This window comes from Marmota monax, unplaced genomic scaffold, assembly GCF_021218885.2.
Source record: "Marmota monax isolate L192 unplaced genomic scaffold, Marmota_monax_Labrador192_F-V1.1 WCK01_AAM20220418_F8-fsc00010, whole genome shotgun sequence".
In the NCBI taxonomy this organism is placed as follows: domain Eukaryota; kingdom Metazoa; phylum Chordata; class Mammalia; order Rodentia; family Sciuridae; genus Marmota; species Marmota monax.
This window is the reverse complement of record NW_026692321.1, coordinates 19,779,260-19,798,541: the sequence shown is the minus strand read 5'-3', so window position 1 is coordinate 19,798,541 and position 19,282 is coordinate 19,779,260. Positions and strand designations below refer to the sequence as shown.

Here is a 19,282-nt window from a genome sequence, read left to right as displayed (position 1 = left end):
AAAAGCAATTGAATGTTTTATACAGAATGGTTTCAGATACTGATGTAATTTTTTTTTTTAACTTTTAAAAAAATTATTCTGAGCCAGGCGCAGTGGCGCACACATGTAATCCCTGCTGCTCAGAAGGCTGAGGCAGGAGGATCACAAGTTCAAAGCCAGCCTCAGCAAAAGTGAGGCACTAAGCAACTCAATGAGAACCTGTCTCTAAATAAAATACAAAATAGGACTGGAGATGTAGCTTAGTGGTTGAGTGCCCCTGAGTTCAATCCCTGGTACACTCCAAAAAAAGAAAAAAAAATCTGATTTATTGAGACATAACATTTTCACATCTTTATGGGATATTTTATAGTGATTCAATACATGTACCTAATGTGTAACAGTCAAATCAGGGTAATAAGCTTGCCTTGTCTTCCACTATGCATCATTGTTATGGCTGGGGAATGTGATACTCTTCTAGTCATTTTGAAATATATATTGTTTTAATGATTAGTTACCCCACTATGCCAAAGAAGAACCTGAAGTAATTCCTCCATTCTGTTGTTTGAACCCCTACTGAACTTCTATCCATCTCTCCTCCCCACTGCCCTTCCAGTCCCTAGTGACCACTTATTCCATTCCTTTCTTCTACAAGATTGACTTACTCATATCCACAAATGAGTGAGAACATGTGGTATTATACATTTTTAAACTTTCTGTAGCCAAATAAATATCCCATTATCTAACAATTAGTTTTAAATATTTAAATCTAATTCCTGTCCATGATGCTAGAATGTTTCCCCTCGGCCCTGTGCTCTTCTCTGATCAGGCTGAAAGGTCAAGGTGAGGGAGGCACAGAGGCATGGCTTACCTAGTCATTAAACATTTTTATTAAAATTTTTTGAAAAATGTACAAGCTTATAACAAACAATATAAAGGGGAAAAATACTGCCCCCATACCTTGCAAATAAGAAAAAAATACAATAATTTGATACATATTTGTCCTCATTCTCTATATTCTTAAATACATACATACTCATAAGACTTTTTTTTTTTTTTTTTTTTTACTTTTTTCCTTCTTTTTTTTCCCTCCATGGGAAAATATCTTTTATGCTCAAATATCTTTTTTGGCTTAACTAAAGGACATTTCTCCAAATTGCTGACATTTTCTTATTAATAATTGCATACTTTTCCAAATTAAAAATCTACTAGTCTGTTCATCCATTCTCCTGTTTCATTGACTATTTCCAGTGATTTCCTTGGAAAACAGTGCAGCAATAAGCATATTTGTACATATACCCCTAATTATGCCCAAAATACAGGAGTTTTTACTTCTGCTGGAGAGTCCCCAAAGCAGGATTGCCAAATTAAAGGGTGTACACATTTCCTAATCATTGAGCACATTTTCATGTGTTTATTGTTTACTGTTTACATTTCCTTTTCTGAATCTGCATGTCTGTATCTTTTTGCAAGCAGTTGAAAGGTGTTCTTTGACCATTAGAGATGTCATGTGTATTGGAAGAATTTTCATCAAATTTGTGCTTTTGTACCTCTGACTTTATTTAGTGTCTTAGGACATATAATTTTTAATTTAAAATACTTCCCTTTTTTTGTTATGAATTTTGGGGTTTACTAGTTTACTTGTGGCCTTGCTTCCTAGAGTTATACAAATACTCACCTAAACTTTCATCTTATTATTTTTACTGTTTTATTTTTTATATCTAACCTTTTGACTACCTGGAATTTAGTTGTGTATAATTTAAGGAGGAGAAATAAAGTCTTAGAATCTTAAGAGTTTGCCACTCCTATTCATATCTTGTAGTGTTGTCCATCTCTTGTAGGTCAAAGACTTTCTAATGGTATTTCATAATATATCCTCCATGCAGCTCAGAGTTCCTCTGGTTTCAGACCTTTCTCATGTCTACTGCTATGCTGAAATGGAGGTCAGTTAGGAATCATATCTTTTTTCATTGCATCCTTCAGACAAGAGTGGTGAACACTGTGCAGCACTGAGGCACGCAGGAAACACTTATGTAAGCTTTGCTATGACTCCTTGGCAAGTGTAATATTGACTGCTTTATGTAAACAAAGGGAAATGTGGTTCTCCTTAAAGCCACTCCCTGAGCTCACTCTGTTCCTTCCGCCTCTGGGGTCTTTGTTCTTCAAGGCCTGCCTTCTCTCTAGAAATCTGGTTCATTCTATAAGGACTCCCTTCAGGGAGGCTTTATTCAAATCCTTTCTTAAAATCCAACTGCATTTATAAGCTCTGCCACTGTTTAGTGTTTGATCCACAGTGGATTTTGCTTCTTTTCTAGTACCCATCACTGTGCTGGGCACATAGCTCATTGAATACTTCAGCTGCAACTAAAACAATCTCACGCCAATCAAGGCTCTTTGTAAAGGCTGAAGAACAGCCTCGGGATTTGTCATGAAAACTCTTGGGTCTAAAGAACTAGCAAATGGGAAAACTGGAAAGTGCCCCCTGAATCTGTTGAATACCAGAATAATTTTTCAAGTAATATCATGTAACATCTAAATTGTTTTAAGCCGGGTGTGGTGGCACATGACTGTAATCCCAGCAACTGGAGAGGCTGAGGCAGAAGGATTGCAAGTTCGAGGCCAGCCTCAGCAACTTAGCCAAAGCTGGATTTGATTCTCAGTTCAGACAAAAAGAAACAAAGGAAGAAGGGAAGGAAGAAAGGGAGAGAAAAAAAAGTATAATGAGAGAGAGCAAAGTGACTACAGTGGCAAAACCTTGGCCCAGTGATGAAAGTTAGCATCATCAGTGGTAAGCCATATTGACAGTATCTACCCTTGATACGATGAGAATGACACTTTACTCTTGTGGTCTTCCTTCCAAAACTATAGCCACAGCCTGACCATGAGGAAAAAATACACAAATCCCAATGAGACAAATTCTACAAAACCTAATCAGTCCTCAAAACTATCCAAGTCATCAAACCACCTAAGAAACTGTCAGCCCATAGGAGTCTAACATGACAACTAAATGGGATCCTGCAACAGAATAAGGATATGAAGCAAAAACACAATCCTAATAGAGTTCAGTTAATATATCAGTACCATTTCATCATTGTGATAAATGTACCACATTAAGATACTAACAGGTCTGTGTGCGGGATATATGGAAACGCCACTGTCCTTGTCCCTTTTCTATAAATCTAAAACTATTCTAAAATTACGTTTTTAAACTATACAGTGTGGGCAACAGGTTGACTACATGCTTATCTTCACAACTGTGTTTTTCATTACAGGGTGCTGGTGACAGCTTTGTGGGAGCTCTGGCCTTCTACATGGCTTATTACCCAAATTTGTCCTTGGAAGAAATGCTCAGGAGATCCAATTTCATCGCAGCAGTCAGTGTCCAAGCTGCAGGAACACAGTCATCTTATCCATACAAAAAAGACCTTCCTCCTACTCTGTTCTGATTACTGTTATCCCTCAAGTAAAGATACCTGGAAATAAAATGTACCTGAGGTGACCATTCCTAGCTAACACTTACTAGAAAATGTCCTCTCTCTTCTTTGTAAATATTATGTTCATTTAGGAAACACATTCAAGTTTTCATTTACTTATTTATAAGGATGATCCTTTGCTTTTCATACATTCACAAGAACCAACTATAATTAGATTCCACAATCAGGATCTGGGTAAAACTTATCGCTACTCAGGACCAGCATATTCTATTGCCTGTAGACTGATAATTTTATGTGGCACCATACAGCAGGGGTGGTGGATACCAGCCTCTAGAGCCAGAGAACAGAATGTTCAATGAGGAGAAAAGGCATAAGGATTCAATCTCCCAAGTACTTAAAAGAGGTGGCCGATACTCATTCTTTAGCTCAAGTATTATCAAACTTCCGGTTTTCTACATAAACCAAAAGTTTCCATATTTATTGAAATATTGTTTATATATCAGCAACTTATTTTTTTTTAATGTAAACACCCTGTGGGCCTCGTTCAGCTTAAGGGCTGAATACACATTTGTCAGATGTTAAGGCTTTTTGTTTTTTAAAGCAATTCATGCATGACACAAATCCTTCACATGGCTTAGTTAGGATCATGTAAGATTTCTCTTGTAACCCAAGACTCTATTGTGTACAGTTTCAATCTAAATATAACTGAGATCTCACCTGTTACTGCTTTGAACCACAGCTTTAACAAAAGATGCCATAAAATAGCTGATTGACTATAATGCCACAAGCCCTTAAGACTCAACAACTGTTCACATCCAATTCCATTTCCAGAGAGCTGTGCCTGCTTTTCCTCTAGAGACAGATTGGGCCATAGGGAGGGAACACCTGCTACTTTGGAACAGCACTGCTTCTCAATGCTGTGGACAGGGCAGGCACTCATCCGTCTCCCATACAAGTGCTTAAGATAGGACAGGATATGAACCAGCAAAGTTCAAAGAAAAGGAGGGGACAAAAAAAAAAAGTAATAATAATCCTTTCAGCCAGAATTTTGAGAAATAAAGGAGAAAACTGGAGTGTTTTGAAAATATGAGGGTAACAGTAGCCTATGCAAGAAAATATATGGATCTGGGCCAAGAGGATTACCAAGTTTGAGGCCAGTCGGGGCAACCTGGTGAGTCCCTGTCCCAAAATAAAATTTTAAGATCTGGAATGGCCAGGTATGGTGGTGCGTACCTATTTTCCCAGTGACTCAAGAGGCTGAGACAGGAGGCCAGTCTTCGCAATTTAGCAAGACCTTGTTTCAAAATAAATAGGACCGGGAATATAGTTTAGTGGTTAAGTGTCCGCGAGTACAATCCCCAGTCCAAAAACAAAGGAGGAGGTTAGGGTTGGGGAACATAGCTCAAGAGGTAGAGCAATTGCCTAGTACACACTGTGCCCTGGGTTCAATCCCCAGTATCACCAAAAAAAAAAAAAAAGGAAAGCAAGAAAAGAGATCTAGGGGATAAAGGAGTCTGAAACTGTCTAAAAATCCTAGGTACTGCTTTGGTGATCTGGACTTGAGAATACGGACCAATGGCATTTTTCCTAATTATATAAGCACAAATCACAAACAGAAGTTATCTTAGTTTCCTTTGTTGTCCTTCCTGCTCATCCTTGTCACCCAATTCCATTATTATACGGGGAGGGGGGGGTCTTCAAGATCACCTGGAGTGCTGCTCTGTCTATTCTATAAAATACAAGAAACAATCTAGAAGTTCTTGCATAAGTCTCACCATGGAAAAATATCTTCTATTAAATGAAACAATGGTTTCTTTCTTAAGAATGTGGTTGCTTTTTAAATTTTCAAATGGGAGGGGAAAACATCACTAAGACACAATGGCACAGGCTATTTTAATATTTTTTATTAAGGGCTATAAAAATATCCAGAAAGATAAATAAATGTGAAGCAACGATGTCTGTCCTAATATGAAGAACTTTCTTTCAATGCATTGTTTCCCTTCACAATGGCCTTGAAATCACAGGAGGCAGTGATGCCACGCCATTTCCTCTTCTTTTATTACAAGCTGTGGGATTTCTGAATCAGTATCCCCGCCCTCAGTCTTCTCATTTATAAATCAAGTTCATTTTCAATCCATTGTTCAGAGAGAGCGTATTTTTTTCTGTTCCGTGAAGAGGACTTTTTTTTTCACTGTGGGGGGAGAAAAAAGGGTTGTAGAGGAAAACTAAAAAGCATCATCATCATTTTTAATAAAAATATGTTATTAGGCCATTAAGACCTCTCCTCTCTCACATTTTACTATTCCTCTGTCATGAGTTTGAAGGTGATCTGCGAACTCAGTTCCTCAATTCCAGAGTCAAGAAATGACTGGAGGGAAAGACTACTCGCCAGCAAATTAGTAGCTTCCTTAGTATTCCACAAGGTCATACTTTAATCAGTGTGAAATATTCACATTAAAAAAGAAAGTGACAAACATGGGAAACACTCAATGTCTTCACCAGCTGAGGTCCACTCCAGGAGCAAGTAAGCAAGAGCAGGCTGGGAGCTGGACTCAGAACCAGAGCAGCAAGAACTGAGCAGGACAAGGAAGAAAAGGCAGCCTAATGGAAAGAGTAAATACCTCGGTACTTCTACTTTCCAGAGCTGTTCTAATAAACCCAAATAGGAACATCTTACTTTAGTAATGAAGTATTATAACCAAAATCTCAACATTGTAAATATGACAAGAATATAGTTCCCTGGGGTGGGGGATCCCTATCTTCTTGGATAAAAGACAGGTAGCTACCTGCGGATGTAGCTCAGTTGTAGAGCACTTGCATAACAGACACAAGGCCCTAGATTTCATACCCAGTGACACACATACACACACACACACACACACACACGTGGGAGACCAACCTTACAAGTGACTGAGTTACACTCCCCGGCTGGGTGCTGAGGGGCTCAGTCGCAGAAATGTGGCCGAGCTTTCCCCACCCTTCTTGGGTACAAGGGTCATTGTCATCGTGCATGGGTGTGCTTGCTACAGCCCCATGGGTGAAGCTACGCTCACCTGTTCCTTTGTAATATTACCCCTTGTCCTGTTTAGGATAGAATCTTCCATGGAAGTGCCTTGTGTGTGTCCCCTTCTCTTACTGTGCCCTTGGGTATGGCCTACCCAGGTGTCAGTCAACCTGCTGACAGTGAACATCATGAAGATAGACTCAGCCCCCTGAAACCTGACCCCTTGCCTCATTTGAATAGCTTCTCCTCAATAAAAGGGGTCAGCGCGAGCGCTCTCTCTTTCTGCAGACCCTTAAGGTCAGAGGAGCCGTCACAGGACCCCAAAGAAAAAGGTATTTGTGTCTCTTGTATGGTTATTTTGTGCAGCCCGATTAGCCCAGTTTAACTGGAGTGACCCCTGAGCCTTTTAGTTGCGAGAACAGAAACCTGGCGCGTGCGCACACGCTACATGCTAGGAAAATAAGGGTTCCAGAGTCCCCTAATGCCCTAGAACCCACCATTAACTTCTAACCACTTCCCCCTACACTCACCCCACTTGATTCCTCTTTGCCAAAAAAGGAAATGCACCCAAGGAAGATTCAGGAACTCAAGGAATGTGACCTAGTAACTCCCGAATAGTCTCTACCATACAAAATAATTTTAGCTTTGTATTTTCTTCTTCTTTATCACAATGGACAGAATCTCTGTATATGAGATTCCCAAAGTGTGACTAAGAATTAGCCAAATAGGGCTGGGGCTGTAGCTCAGTGGCAGAGCACTTGCTTATTATTAGCACATATGAGGCACTGAGTTCAATCCTTAGCACTGCATAAAAAATTAAACAAAGACATACTGTCCACCTATAACTATAAAAAAAAATAGCTAAGTAGCTTGTTTAAAATACATTCTTGTTTCTCACCTCCACCCCTACACTAATTCTGGTTCAGTAGAGCTAGAATTGGACTAGAAAACAACATTTTTAAAAACTCCTTAGACAATTCTAAAAGGCAGCTGAATTTAAAAACCATTAACCAGTCAACAGAACTTCACCTAAGAAATGAGTAAGAATACTACATAATACAGACATTGTATATATGGGATATTTTTTGCATACTTCATATCATCCAAAATATAAGTAGAACTACTCCTCCTAAGACTCCACTCCTCTAAGGAGGACCTACAAAGCACTACAAGATATTAGTAAAGACACAACACACTTTCCAAAATAATGCTGTTTAGAAATATTTTCTGTGTGTTTTTCTTCACAGAGGCAAAAGTTGAGCTAAAAGGAGGGTTGGCATTGTAGCTCAGTGATAAGAGTACTTTAGCATCTGCAAAGTCCTGGATTCAATCCCTAGCACCACCAAAAAAGAAAACAAAGGGAGGCAGGGGACTTATCTCACTGAGAAGCAATCAGGAGATTATTTAAATGACCAAGGCAAGGAACAAATAAGATTAATACAACAAGGTTTTATTCAGGAAAATTCTTTCATTCACTGTAGTAATTCCTTTAATTCAAAAGAACAAACATTTTATTCCAAGGAACTGTGCTAGACAATGCAAAGTTTACAAAAGTATGAGATGCACTTGTCTATAATCCCAACCCTCCAGGAAGTTAAGGCCAGAGGATTGCATTTTCAAAGACAGCCTGGGCAATACAGTGAATCCCTGTCTTAGGAAAAATATATAAATAAAAAGACAGGCACAGTGGTGCCCGCCTGTAATTCCAGTGGCTCAGGAGGCTGAAGCAGGAGGATTATAAATTTGAAGCTAGCCTCAGCAATTTAGAGAGGCCCTAAGCAACTTGGTGAGACCCTGTCTCAAAATATAAAATAAAAAGGGCTGGGGACGTAGCTCAATGATTAAGAGTCCCTGGGTTCAATTCCCAACATACACACACACAAAAAAAGAATCCCTGATTTAGTACTCATGAGGTACCCGTATGAATTTCCAATAAACCCTTTAAGAACCTAAAGATTAAGGTGAAAGTAATAGTGACAGAAGGCCCAACAGAGTAAAACTTAGCCCTTAAAGGAGCAGCATTTGGAGCAGCACTTGGATGACTAAAGGAGGAAAAGTGATAGGTGGCAGGAATCACAGTGAGGCTTCATGATCTTAGATACTAGGCTGAACACAGGGGAAAGTTCTGATTTTTTAAAAAATTAAACGTTTAGAAAGATCAAACTGGCTCCCTATAACAGAAAGAACAGGGAATTGGGGTTAGAATCATTGGATTCAAACTTTGACTCCATCATTTGTAGCTCTGAGTCCCTGGACAAATTTCCCAAAATACTCTATCCTATTTCTTTCCCTGAGAGAGAACTCCAACTCACTTATAGAGTTGTTTCCAGATACACAGAAGGACTCAATATGTATTAACTGAGCTGAAATGACACAATGCTATCCACAACCGTAAACATAAATTTTCTGTCAAAATATTTGTTGCTTAATTCATAGAAGAATGAATCTGTCAAGTTCTTCCCCTACAGCTAACCTAAATCTATTCTGTTTCAATTAAAGTCTATATCGTCTTGTTTAGTCAACCAAGGAATTAAAACTGACAAGTTTTCATTCTCTTTATGATAAACAAAGTTTAATAAGCTTTAGGCCTCAGCTTTAATCCTTCCTCCCTGGATATTAGCATCTAGTTTTACATTAGGAAAGTTGAGTCTGAAAGGACAGGAGCAGATACAGCTGGTTCTTGCCAAAGAGTTTACTAGAAAATGCTCAAATAACTGGGAATATTTATTTCCTTACCTGATTTCCTTCATAAAACTAACAAAACATTATCCTCAAACTAACTTAACTCATGTCAGTAAAATATGCTAGGAAAATTGCCAAGCTATTAGGTACCCTGGGCAATGGGACAGGCTCCAAGGCAAACATCTTCATCACAAAAGTCTGCAAAGGATCCAATAAGTGGACAGAAAGGCAGGTAGTCTACTATCCCAGAACATACTTTTCTTCAGAAAAGACAAAAATTGTGCTATCAAGGCTCAAACCATTCCTTATTAGAAAGTCCTAATTGTATCTAAAATTTATATACGAGTCTTTTCTCCCATTTTTTGAACTTATGATCAAAACTAGTTATGGCTATAATCTTTTTTTTTTGGTGGGGTTCTTTTTTTTGTCTTTTTTGGAACTGGGGTCGAACCCAGGGCTTTGCGAATGCAAGGGAGATGCTTTGCCACTGAGCTACATCCCAGCCCTCTTTCCCAATCTTAAAACTTAAAATCAATGTGACAAATAAGTTCCCGATACCTATTCCACACTAAGGATGAAAACTCCAATACCTTTTCATCCTATTATTGCAAAAGGTTTTTCAATCAATATTTATTAGTAGTGTGCAAGTTCCTAATTCTCAGGTATAAAACTAGAATTCCTTTTTTATTATGTTAATGAATGATCAGCAATATGAGCAGGAAATTGTATTTCTACTAACAAATGGAACTCAAGCAATTTTAAGCTGACAAATGGACTTCTCAGAACTTTTTAAAAGCACTTCCTGACATTAACATAGTCTTTGTCAATATTATTAAGAAGCAATTATGGTTAGATGTAGTGGCACATACCTGTAACTCCAGCAATTTGGGAGGTTGAGGCAGGATCACAAGATCAAGGTCAGCCTCAGGAACTTATCAAGGCCCTAAGCAATCTATGAGAATCCTGTCTCTAAATAAATTTAAAAATTAAGAAAAGGGCTAGTGATGTGGCTCAGCAGTTGAGTGCCCATGGGTTCAATAACCAATACCAAAACAAACAAACAAAAAAAAAAATTTTGCTTGCCAGGTTTTGGCTTTTGCTTTGGCATAAACCTTCACATCAAATACAGAAACAGGATGGGCTTCCACCAACAGCAATCAGGTTTGAGCAGATTATCTGGCTTTGGGAATACAAGTCTGTTTTAGACAAATACACACCATTTAAAATTGCATGATGGTCTTTTAATGGATGGCACAAAATGGAAAATAACATTTCCTATTCTCAAAATCAAAAAAAAAAGACACTACATTCCCTTAACTTACATCTAGACCCTATAACTTGCCACTGTCAGACCATACCTTCCCCTTCTCAAGACACTCTCTTTGTTTCTAGCAGGATACTGCCTATTCTCTTTACATGGATGGTTTCTTACCTTCATGTCTTTAGTTAATTATCTCCTCCTGGAGATTTTCCCTGACATATTCTATTTAAACTTGAATCTAGTGTCAAGAGCACAAGGGCTTAATCTGGCTTTGTGTCCTGGTATATTCCAAGGCAACAGACTTTAAAAGCATCTGAATCTACGGTGCAGTAATTCTCTGAATCTTACCAAGTGGATCATAATGCAAAAGAGTCAGTTTCTCCCGGAGTCGGCTTCTCTTGGCGTTGAAGGAGAAACCTGTCCCAGCTTGGCTCACCATTTTCACCAGAAGGGTTCTAAGATTAAAAAGTAAGCTGTTACAAGCTCAGGAAATGGACTAAACTCAGTCATAAGTGGATGGCACATTTTGAGAAGCTTGAGGAGTTATATCAGTTGTGGACATTAGTTGACCCTGAGAAAGTTTGGTTCTAACACAGCCTATGTTTCCCAGAGAGCAGTTTCAATGGTTTGAATTGGGGGGTTTGATCTAACACACAGTGATTTGGTAATGACTTATGAAAATAGTAAGAACAATCAAGCCACATTGGGGAACTAACCTCAGACATCCACCTCTCATGAGGAACACATGAGGAGGGGGTATTAATAGAAAAGTACTGATGATCACAGTTACCAAATGAGGCAATTGTAAAAATGGTTGTCTCATAAAAGCCCTCTCTTCTAGAGTATGAGTGATAAGAGCACAATGAGGAAGGAACAAAATAAACAGAAAGTTTTATATCACTTACATAGCAAACCTTTTGTCCCTTCATACTTTAAGTTACAGTCATCCAAAGGATGAAGTCCATGCAATAAAGACCTTTTAACTCTCCTATACTAACTTTTTCATGTGTCTTGTCTCCCTATGTAGACCATGTCATTTCTCATATAATTTCAAAATAAATTTGAAACACTTTAGACTACGTTCCACATCACTGCATTGCTTTCAATGTTCAACACAGTACTTCCAAAGAAGCATACATCTGTTGATTATAGTTAAGATGGACAATAAATCTCAATCAAGTGCTTACTCTGAGAAAAGCACTATGGAAAATATAAAGCTGTATCTGTCTATGTCCTCCAGGAAATAAAGGTATGCTATGAAAATTGAGTTGGTGTATAGGGTCTAAAGGCAATACATATATGGCAAATGTCACAAGATATAAAGAACGCAAGAGGCAGGGAATACCTCAACAAAAACCAAAGGCATGGGACTCTTACAGAACGTAGCAGTGGGAAATTCTGACATAAACGAATTGTAGGAAAAACTCTGTGAATCAATAAGAAGCACTGTAGGAAAAACTTTGTGAATCAATAAAAGGGGGCTGGGGCTGTAGCTCAACAGTAGAGCGCTTTCCTAGCATGCATGAGGCACTGAGTTCAATCCTCAGCACCACATAAAAATAAAACAAATAAAATAAAGTCATTCTGTCCACTACATCTACAAAAAAAAATTTTTTTAATCAAAAAAATAAAAAGTACTGGGGGGAAAAACACTTAGATACATGTTTTTCATTAACTTTAATTTTTTTAAAAAACTAATTTTAAGAGTTGCTTTGTGTTTTAAATCAGAGATTGAACCCAGGAGCACTTAACCACTGAGAGACATCCCCAGCTACTTTTATTTATTTATTTATTTTGAGGCAGGTTCTTGCTAAGTTGCTTAGGACCTTGCTAAATTGCAAAGCCTGGCTGTGAACTTTCAATCCTAACTAACTGCCTCAGCCTCCTAAATTGCTGAGATTTCAGGCATGCACTACCATGCTCAGCTAACATCTTACTGTTTTAAAAGGCTGTTTTAAAACAGCCTTTAGAATTTTTATTTTTAAAAGAAAACCTTCAGTTATTGTTTACAAAATTTATCTTAAAATTAAAATACCAGTCTGTTATTTCTAGTCTCTGTGGTATCATGGAATCTTTACTCTTTACTATTTTTAAAGTGCTTATACCATGAATGCTAAAGATTACAAAACTCATAAAACAGGCCCTGTGATTTAACCAGATTACAACTTATTCTGCTAGATTCAGACAAATGGCCCCTGGTCTCCAGTTTGAGGAAACAGAAAACATGGTGATAGTCCAAACAGCACACCAATGGTTTACTTAGAAACAAGAAAATAAGCTCATAAACCCTGGGCCTAGAAAAGACATGAAAGCTGCTTTAAGCAAAAAGGAATGCTCACAGAAGCTGCTTCATTGGACAGGAGGGAAATAAAGACGGTTCTCAACTTATTGTTTTTCAACTATACCATGATATGAAAGAAGAGCATTCAGTAGAAGCCAAACTTCAAATCTTGATCATTTCTTAAGAGTAATAAGCAGCAAGATACAGCACACAGGCAGCACAAGTGTTCTGTAGGTGAGGTGTATTAAATCCATTTTTGGCTATAATATTTTCCACTAACAACAAGTTTGTCCAGAGGTAACAACATCATAAATACAGAAACATCTGCACTTTTTAAAAGAGCTCACAAGAACAAAAATCTAACAAATAACCCTTAAAACAACTTTTAGAAAAATCAAGATTAAATGTTTAATATATGGATACATTAGCAGCAACTGAACTGAAAAAAAAACTAACGTAAACAAGCAAAGCTCAATTTTAAAAACTTTTACTTACTTTGACTTGCTCTTGGCAACTTTTTGTGTATGTGTAGAGAAAAGGTTGGAAGAGAAAATAAAAACACAAATTTATTATCTTATGCAAAGTTAATGCAAATGTCAGTAATAACCAAAAACATTTAATTCATGAAGTATATCATCGTTTTCACCCTAGATATTGAGAACCCGACAGCATTTTATTGAAAGAGTAAAAGAGCCAATCAGATCAACGCTATTCTGAATATAATGCTTTGTACCATCATTTCAGATGGACTGGAAACGTTTTAAATCTTTCCAAGGTCGCATCTACTTCATTGTTTCCCCCCTTTTAAAGTTTTAAATTATTTGCATGGAACAAGCGTCTTGTTTGACAAGTCAACCTGTGCAACTGCAACAACTGTCATTTTAGGTGGGTTGGTAAACTAAGTCTAAACAAGAAGCCAGCCAGGTGCAGGGGAGCACTGACTCGGGAGCCTGCTTCCACTGCCCAGGTGTGTTGTTTCGGGCCATCTACTGCCCCTCACGGGATTGATTTCCTCACCTTTAGGGCACGAAATATGTGAGCTAGAAATTCTGAGGTCCTTCCCAACCGGGACGTCCTGTGATTCTTCTGACACATCCCTACAGAGACCTGAGGGAAAGCGCCCCACGCCTCCTGACTAGACTCTAAAGTCCCGCAAACGCTAAGTGAATCCAGACTAGTCCCGCAGACCCCAGCAGTTTACTCAGCTGCGCAGTGAGGCCGCCGCGAACCAGCAACATCCCGGCCGGTTCGTTTTCCCCACCCCTCATCCTCCCGGGGCCCTTTCACGGCCCCCTCGCCCTCGCCGTAGGCCCCCGCCGCCACCTCCAGGCGCACTTACAGGAGACCACCGACAGGAACATGGCGACCGCACCCCTGGGGTCTCCGTGACGCGCAAAGCGCCCAACCAACAATTGCTTCCGGGGCATGGGCCGATTCCGGAAGGGGACTTCCAGGAGCTGCCTGAAGCTACGCCCCCACCTGGAACCCGCACATTGTTTAGCTGATTGTTTTTTGTTTTTTTGTTTGTTTGTTTGTTTGTTTTTAACTGTTCTTTTTCTTTCTTCTTCTTCTTCTTCTTTTTTTTTTAAATACAAGAGCACAAATCCATCTTTATTTATTTTCCATTAGTTTACATTCTTGAGGGGTACAGCATCACACAGCATTTCAGTTGCTTCGGAATTTGGCCCGAACCATGCCACTATTTCCATGGGCACGAGTTACTTTTCCCCAGATTATTCTGGTTTTGTTTGGTTTGTCACCAGGAGTCACTGTGTTTTTTTGTTTTTTGGTGTTTTGTTTTTGCTTTGAACACATAAGCACATCTTTTGTCCAAATAGAACTCGGTTTTATCTCTGGCATAAACACCTTTAATTTTTAGAAGAGCTGTGTGTTCCCTTTGGTTCCGGAGACCCCGCTTATAGCCAGCAAAAGCACCACAACTTTCCAGACATATCTGCCTTTTAGAAGTCCTTTTCCCAGCAGGCCTCCACAGGCTCCAAGATGTGGGAAAAAAGCTGGGTTTTTTTAATTTCGGATGGAAACTAAGCTAATTTATTTATTTCTGTGCGGTGCTGAGGATCAAACCCAGTGCCTCAACACATGCAAGGCAAGCACTCTGCCGCTGAGCCACAACCCCAGCCCAGGCTGATTGTTCTTTACGTGTTGTAGTAGAAGTTCGAACCACTGTCTGGAAATGGCCCTCATTAGCATTCAGAGTTTGCGCCCAGTCAGAATTAGGCGCTTTCCTTACTTGTTTCATTAAATAATGGGAACCACCTGCTTTAGAGCCTCAGTAGCTACGTGGACTATCAGCAGACCAACAGCCCCCACGTATTTCACTAAAATGTTTTCCCCTTTTAGAAAGCCTCCTCCTACTCAACTCTATCTCCATCCATCTTGTTGAGACCTATTCTCAGTCCCTTTGGAGTCAGGAACCGCACCTGAGTACCTTCTATTCCTGAATTACTTGTCGGGTCTCCAGGAGAGCAGGCCCCTGTGCATCCTTGACTGCCGTATCCAAACACCGAGCACAGTGCGTGGCAATAGGGCTGAATAACTGTGATCGGGTGCACTCTCATAACTTGCCTAATACCACAAAACTAGTAAATAGTAGAGTCAGAATTTAAACCCAGATCTTAGACCTGACTACAAACACCGGTGCCTTTCCTGCTAGTCATGGAGACCTACCACTTTGTCATCATTAATTCTTCGTGTCTCTGCAAGGAACTGGGTTCCTCCAACATCAGGGACCTCATCAGTAACTTCATTTCCCAACTAATAATCAGGACTTGGGGCTTTATTCTAATCTGTTTTAATTTATTAATTAAGTTTTACAGACCTATAAAATAAGATTTTATTTCATGGATTATCTTGACTGAAAGCAATGAAATTATTTAAAAGAAAATTCAGCTTAGAATAAGGGGACTTCATAGGAGATGCTATCCAATACAATTCTTTCTCTCTTTGCAGTTTTCTCTGGAGTAATACCTTGGTATATAAGAATATTCTCTTCCACAACAAATTTTAATCTCATGGCTTTAAGCATTCATTTATGATCCTTTCTTCACTCTGTAATTTCATTTGGGGGTGCACAATGGCGACTTTTTAATTTCTATCATTCCTTCTTCTTTATTAGTTGGCTTGTTTCTGTAGAGAAAAACTTTCCACCATTACCTGAGGCTGAATGATCCTCCTAAAAAGGCAAAGTAAGTTATTTTTTGTCTTTATCAATAATTAGAGTATGAACAGTTGATTTCAATGGTGACAAAAATATTCTTCCCCTTTAACTTTCTTTTAATATCATCTTAGTAGATTTTTACTCATTGTTTTATAATCATCCAAAATGTTATTCTTTTTGATGCTCAGATTTCCCCAAATTTGATCATTAGGAGCCTCTTACAGCTAATCCTATGTTCTTTTGACATGTTCCCTTTCTTCCCCTAAACCAAACCTGGAATCAGTTATTTCCCCAAGGTGTGCTATTTTCTTTTCCTTTTCTCCTCCTCCCTCCGCCTCCTTCTCAAAGATACATTCTAATACACAGCCATTGGACTAAATTAGTGGATTTGTGGGGTGGGGGGTATACTTGGGATTGAACCTGGAGGTGCTTTACCACAAGCCACATCCCCAACCCCTTTTTTATTTGAGACAGGGTCTCGCTAATGCTTAAGGTTTTGCTAAGTTCCTGAGGCTGGCATCAAACTTAACAATCCTCCTGCCTCAGCCTCCTGAGTTGCTGGGATTACAGGTGTGTGTCACTGTGCCCAGCTAGATTAGTTGATTTTAAACTTTATTTAAAATCGTGGAGGGGCTGGGGTTGTGGCTCAGTGGTAGCATGCTTGCCTAGGATGCGTGAGGCACTGGGTTCGATCCTCAGCACCACATAAAAATAAAAACAATAAAGTTCATCAACAACCAAAAAAATATTTTAAAAAATAATAATAATAAAATAAAATCATGGAATCTTTATTAAATCTAACTCAGAAGTTTACAGTATAAAATGAAGCTGCAGCCAGCTGTGCTTGTGCATGCCTATAATCCCAGCAGCTCAGGGGGCTGTGGCAAGAGGATCACAAGTTCAAAGCCAGCCTCAGCAACTTAATGAACCCCTAAGCAACTCAGCAAGACCCTGTATCTAAACAAAATATTTAAAAAAGGACTAGGGATGTGGCTCAGTGGTTGAGCACCCCTGCCTTCAATCTCTGATACCAAATATAAAAATAAAATGAAGCTACACTTCTGAAGAGATATTCTCAGAATCCTGGACTCCATGGTTGCCAGAAGCTCTACAATACATTATGGCCACACTCTCTTCTAGTCCCATTGCCCTGGATTCTAGTTCAAAGTTTTAGGCAACACACACACACACACACAGGGTCCTGCAACCCCTGCCATAGTTCCCACTCTGGGCAACTTCCTTCCCACACTGCCTTACCATAGAAAGAATATTAGACACCAAGTGAAGAGCACGTTTCAAAGAGAAGAGAGTGGACAACTGTGTAAAATGATACTGATGAATATCAAGTAAAATATGAGTCCTGAGATGGGATTTGGCAGGGCAGCTGTCAGGGGGTCTTCACAAGAGTGGTTTCCATGGAAAGGCAGAGGCAAAAGCATGAGGACAGACTCACAGACAGAGATACTCTCTATAACTATGGTCCCAACATGTTGCCATATGAAGTTTAGAGCATCACCTATGATTTTTTCGTGTCCAAAATCAATTTTTCAAACTTGTATTGCATCCTCTACTGCTTCTTCCACCTCAGTTATGTAACAATTCTATTCTAGTTGTCCTAGTGAAAAAACAACTTGTCACCTCTTTATCTCACATCCATCAGTAAGTCCTGTCACTCATATGTCAACTCATCAGTGAGGACTTCTCTACCTACCCTACATAAAATAGCAGTTCTTGAACTCTACCCCCAACTCCCTATTCTACTTACTCTGCTTTATATTTTTATTCAATGGCACTTACTGTCATTTAATTTTATTTGTGTACTTGTTGGTTTCCTTTTTGTCTGTGTCCATCAAAACAGAACTTTTAAAAAATATTTTTAGCTGTAGATGGACACAATCTATTTTATTTATTTCTTTAATTTTATGTGATGCTGAGAATCAAACCAAGTGCCTCACAGTGCTCTACCACTGAGCCACAACCCCAGCCCAAAACATAACTTCTTAAGATTAGAAGCTTTGTCTATTTTTTTCTCACTGCTGTATCTCCAGGGCCTAGAACAATGTCTGCCACATCTACAAATATTTGTCAAACAAATAAATGAATAAATCTGAGATGAGAGGCATCAAATATTAAGTTATTAATATTTACATTTAAATGGCACACAAGATACATATTTTATACTGTTAATAGTTTCATAGTTCAGGAAATACTTTTAAAAGAGATGCCATGTTTGGGGCTGAGCTTGTGGCTCAGTGGTAGATCACTTGCCTAGCATGTGGGTAGGCCCTGGGTTCGATCCTCAGCACCACATAAAAATAAATAAATAGAATAAAGGTATTATGTCCATCTACAACTAAAAAATAAATGCTTACAAAAAAAAGATACCATGTGAACTGGTTTTTTGTATTTGTTTTTGTTTTTTTGGTACCAGGGATTGAACCTAAAAATGTTTAACCATTAAGCCACATCTCCAGTCCTTTTTTATTTTTTTTATTTTTTATTTTTTTTTTGGCACTCGACCACTGAGCCACCTCTCCAGCTCTATTTTGTATATTATTTATTTATTTATTTATTTTAATATTTATCTTTTAGTTGTAGTTGGGCACAATAGCTTTATTTTATTTGTGCATTTATGTGGTTCTGAGGATCTAACCCAGGGTCTCCAATGTGCTAGGCGAGTGCTTTACCACTGAGCCACAACCCCAGCCCTCTATTTTGTATATTATTTAGAGGAAGTGGTCTCACTGAGTTGCTAAGCACCTTGCTTTTGCTGAGACTGGCTTTGAACTCATCATCCTCCTGCCTCAGCCTTCCGAGCTGCTGGGATTAAGGCATGCACCACCATGCACAGCTTTCAGTCCTTTTTATATCTTATTTAGAGACAGGGTCTCACTAAGTTGCTTAGGGCCTTGCTAAATTGCTGAGGTTGGCCTCAAACTTGTGATTCTCCTGGCCTCAGCCTCCCAAGTCACTGGGTTTACCAGCTTGCGCCACAATGCCAGGTTTAAATTCTTGAATAAAGTGGAAAGGAGGTGATGGCTTTCTAGTTTCATTAGTTCATGCAGCATCCACCTGCTACTTACACCTAACACACTATTGGCAGCTGGTAAGTGTTAATTAAAATGTTTATTAATACAAATGTAATTCATGATTTTTTTCACCTGAACTTACATAATGAGCCCTCTGTACCTTATAAAAGTGCAGAACCATTACAGTACTGTGGCAGTCCAGAGGTAAAAGGTGCAGGCTTTAGAGGAGGAGCACCAACTTTGGGAGATGGGGTGCCAAAGGGAGGAAAAGATGTAGCTGTTCAGCCTGGATTCCCAGCCCAGAGAAGCAGATGAAGGAAGAGAACACCCACTCTGGGTCCAGGCATCTGCACTATGTTGGCAGACACTGTTGCCATCACTTAGTGATGAGATTCAAGCCCAGGGATCTGGAGCCTGTGCCTTTTCCCTCTGCTGTG

General features: G+C 39.1%; 2 protein-coding genes across 6 annotated transcripts in view; one reads left to right on the top strand and one right to left on the bottom strand.

Annotated features, from left to right (window-relative positions):
- The window catches only part of Rbks (ribokinase), an 86,853-nt gene extending 83,362 nt beyond the window's left edge, over positions 1-3,491 (top strand). For 3 of the 5 annotated variants that reach the window (XM_046441535.2, XM_046441538.2, XM_046441534.2), the window contains one exon: positions 3,249-3,491. In XM_046441535.2, the coding sequence (XP_046297491.1) occupies positions 3,249-3,422 (174 nt within the window). In that variant the 3' untranslated portion in view covers positions 3,423-3,491. The remainder of the gene's footprint in view (positions 1-3,248) is intronic. The other 2 variants (XR_009226560.1, XR_009226559.1) reach the window with 1 other exon arrangement.
- Positions 3,492-5,299: 1,808 nt separating this feature from the next.
- Positions 5,300-14,076, bottom strand: Mrpl33 (mitochondrial ribosomal protein L33). Its single transcript, XM_046441533.2, has 4 exons — positions 13,978-14,076; positions 13,134-13,152; positions 10,706-10,812; positions 5,300-5,601 (listed from the first exon to the last, which is right to left on the bottom strand). The coding sequence occupies exons 1-4, from the start codon at positions 14,063-14,065 to the stop codon at positions 5,552-5,554; spliced, it is 264 nt and encodes an 87-aa protein (XP_046297489.1). The 5' UTR covers positions 14,066-14,076; the 3' UTR covers positions 5,300-5,551.
- Positions 14,077-19,282: the final 5,206 nt, after the last annotated feature.